Consider the following 3,261-nt stretch of genomic DNA (forward strand, 5'->3'; position numbering starts at 1 on the left):
GTTATTCTGGAAAAAATCACCCCACTGAAAGCTGCGTTGATAGAACTGTGTCAAACCCAAGAGTTAGTAGACAGCCATGTGTAGAGACGCAACTAAACTACCAACAGAAAAATATGCACGAAGGAAGGCACATGCCAGGCATCCATATGCAAGCCTCCAAACATAGTTCACCACTATAGACGCATAGACAGTAATAAAGTGGTGTGGACCTTGAAAACAAAGATGCCATCAATCTCCCTTGTTGACTTCATTGCCCTGGCAATATAGTGGTGTGGACCTTCAAAACAAAGATGCCATCAATCTCTACAAACAATAAATTCTTACTGACCATTTTCCTCCATCTTAACTATACATGCTACTCACAACACCACGAGCATCGACTCACACGTTCGACAAATTTGTAGAAATTCTCTTCCAATTTATCAAAGCTCCCCAAACATCATATGCACAAACAGGGTAACGTGAGGCATTTAGGCAAACTTGCCTAAATGCTATAAAAAAAAAGGGACATCTTCGCATGCTATCACAAATACCTTTCTTGAATTGTTTTCTGAATTCAACACACTTGAGCTTAACTGCACAAATTACAGATGTTCTCGGTCACTTGTTACTGAGCAAGCGACCGTTATAATCGGATATAGCCCCCCCCCCCAATACTGGTTAGGAGCTGCTTTTGTGCCTACCCAACATTATCTACATAAACAGTAAACTTTGAGGATAAAATGTCTCCCCGCTTCGTAAAGGTAAACCATTTTTTGCAAACATAATCTCCATTGTCACCAGCAGACACTACACAGTTTCCTCTGAGATGCATCTTGACCAGTCTGATGTTGAAGGCAGTTAGTCACCATCCCAAAAGGCTTTTTTATATGATGTAGCCAACACATCTTTGGCATAGTGAGTCCCCCTTCCAGCAGGCTAATAACAGTACTTTCTAGCCCTACCACTGCCACCACTATTACTTTTGGGACTGTACTTTGATGAAACAAACTTATTGCTTTTGCTTTTGCAAAGAGAAAAACTGACAGTAGCATTTGCCTGGAATTTACAAAGAAGGAACAAATAGTTCATCCTCTCTCAGTGTTTCCAATGTATGAGTATCTTTACCAGCATACACTTGACAAAAATATATTTTCAGTGAGGCTTGCAATATCAAACAAATCGTTTGTTTCACCAAAGTGACCCCATAGTGAATGCAGCTGCATCTATGGCTCTTTTGAAGAAACACAAATATGAGCAGTTCCTGGTTATCCTTCAATTGTAAGAATCTACAATGTTTCCAACAACCTACACATTGACAGCCAAATCTTCATCTAAGTGAGCTTTCAGGAAAAATAAATAAAATTACATTGTCGTGCGCAAGGGTGGTAGAAATTAGTTGCTGCTTCTTTTATCAATAATGCCCTGATACTCGGAAGACGTTGCTTTCATGGCAGATTCATGCTAATTATGTGTCGGTGACAGCAGCTTATCTGAATTAACAAATTTTGGATCAAAAACCTTTTGGATGCACAAGATATTCCGTTTCTATCATCAGCCTTGCACCCTGAACTTTGGATTAAATAGCAGTGCCTCCTTGTAAATTAGCTCTCTTATCTTCCCCTCTGTTAATCTGTGCTCATCCACGTCGAAAGTGAACGGTTCCGGACAAATGGGCTCGTCAGATTCGTCGTGCATGGATGCTAGGTAAGGATGAACAAGCGCATCCTCCACTGGTCCATGCCACATCAAATGTCAATTTCTAAGTAAACATGATTCATTACCTATAACAAGAAGCAAGCATTGAAACACAAGCATGCTTTACCAGTGATCCTTTTTGCAGGATTGAACTCCAGCATTCTCTCCATAAGATCTAGAGCGTCTGGAGGCACCATAGGAAACTTCTCGCTTAAAGATTGCTTTTCGTAATGAGGCAATTCACGGAGATAACGCTTAGCATTTTCACCCTTGACAAAGTTCATACTTGATTCATCGGGTACTCCAATCATCTGCAATACAAAGGCCCTTAGTGCCTCTCAAAGACACTGGGGTAAACCATGACTAATCAGAGACAAGGCCTGAAGCACCATACCTTCGCAATGGTTCGCAGTTGATGCATGTAGTCCCTGCCCGGAAACAAAGGCTCATGAATAAAAAGTTCCATAAAGATGCACCCAACAGACCACACATCAATAGCAGCCGTGTAGTCTGCAGCATTGAGTAGCAGCTCTGGAGCTCTATACCATCTTGTCACCACATACTCTGTCATAAAATCAAGCTCCGAACTTGATGATGTACGAGCCAGTCCAAAATCGCCAATTTTTAAGTCACAGTTGGCATTTATGAAGAGGTTCCCGGGCTTCAAATCTCTATGTAGAACATTGGCAGAGTGGATGTATTTCAGACCTCTCAAAATTTGGTACAAAAAGTACTGCAAACACATAGAATGGAAGGGCAGCTCAACACTTGCTGTACATGTAAAGCGTCATCGTATTTGAGAGCTTTTACAAAGGAATACTAGAAAGGCCGCAAAAATTAGCAGCTGACTTACTTGACAGTGGCCCTCTGACAAAGTTTGCTTTGACTCGATGATTCGAGAAAGATCAGTGTCCATCAGCTCATAAGCAACATATACATCTTCAAAATCACGTCGCCTTGGAGGAGGTAGAATGTCTTTAATGGCAATAATCTGCACAAGTTGTTGAAGTCAACTCAAAATTCATCGAGCCTCAATCAAGATATCAATAATATGAGTTGGCAAAGAACACACATTCTCATGCCTCATGTGGCGAAGAAGTTTAATTTCCCTGTAAGTCCTTTTGGCATCCACTCTGTTGCTTAGAACATTGCAAATCTTCTTTATTGCAACATATTCATTTGTTTGAGAGTTCAGGGCTGAGCTGCAAGGATGAGAATAGAAACAACCTATCTGTTTTAGTGTTTACAATACAACTGAGCTTCCCACATCTTCTTCAATAAATAAATTTCAGCTTCTTGCTTTTATCAAGAAATGCACACGCACCCAAATTTTTACATGCAGCTATGCTGTGTTTGAACCCTTCTACATGTTTATATTATCAAGGCCAACAAATCGAGAATGCGAACACTAGCAATAATTCATTTTCTCACATTAGCAATATAAACCACCTGATGACCAATCCTCTTTTGACATTAACTATTTATCACACACGACTTGCCTAGAATTAGTTAAAATCCAAGAAGCTGCAGTATTTCATTTTGCGTAAATTTGATTGTCTATCTGCTGCATCCGGACTCGGCACA

General features: G+C 40.4%; 1 protein-coding gene across 2 annotated transcripts; it reads right to left on the bottom strand.

Moving 5' to 3' along the window:
• Positions 1 to 1,013: 1,013 nt before the first annotated feature.
• Positions 1,014 to 2,906, bottom strand: LOC147416977 (mitogen-activated protein kinase homolog MMK1-like). Of its 2 annotated transcripts, XM_086507900.1 has the most exons (6): positions 2,750 to 2,906; positions 2,531 to 2,668; positions 2,072 to 2,410; positions 1,805 to 1,988; positions 1,501 to 1,712; positions 1,014 to 1,287 (listed from the first exon to the last, which is right to left on the bottom strand). In XM_086507900.1, the coding sequence occupies exons 1-5, from the start codon at positions 2,762 to 2,764 to the stop codon at positions 1,534 to 1,536; spliced, it is 855 nt and encodes a 284-aa protein (XP_086364026.1). In that variant the 5' UTR covers positions 2,765 to 2,906; the 3' UTR covers positions 1,014 to 1,287; positions 1,501 to 1,533. The 2 variants fall into 2 exon arrangements, with proteins under 2 accessions (XP_086364026.1, XP_086364027.1); XM_086507901.1 differs by having other exon boundaries at positions 1,014 to 1,712; positions 2,750 to 2,905.
• Between the last annotated feature and the right edge of the window lie 355 nt (positions 2,907 to 3,261).

Source organism: Adiantum capillus-veneris, unplaced genomic scaffold (genome assembly GCF_014529385.1).
Source record: "Adiantum capillus-veneris isolate H3 unplaced genomic scaffold, ASM1452938v2 Hic_scaffold_33, whole genome shotgun sequence".
In the NCBI taxonomy this organism is placed as follows: Eukaryota; Viridiplantae; Streptophyta; class Polypodiopsida; order Polypodiales; family Pteridaceae; genus Adiantum; species Adiantum capillus-veneris.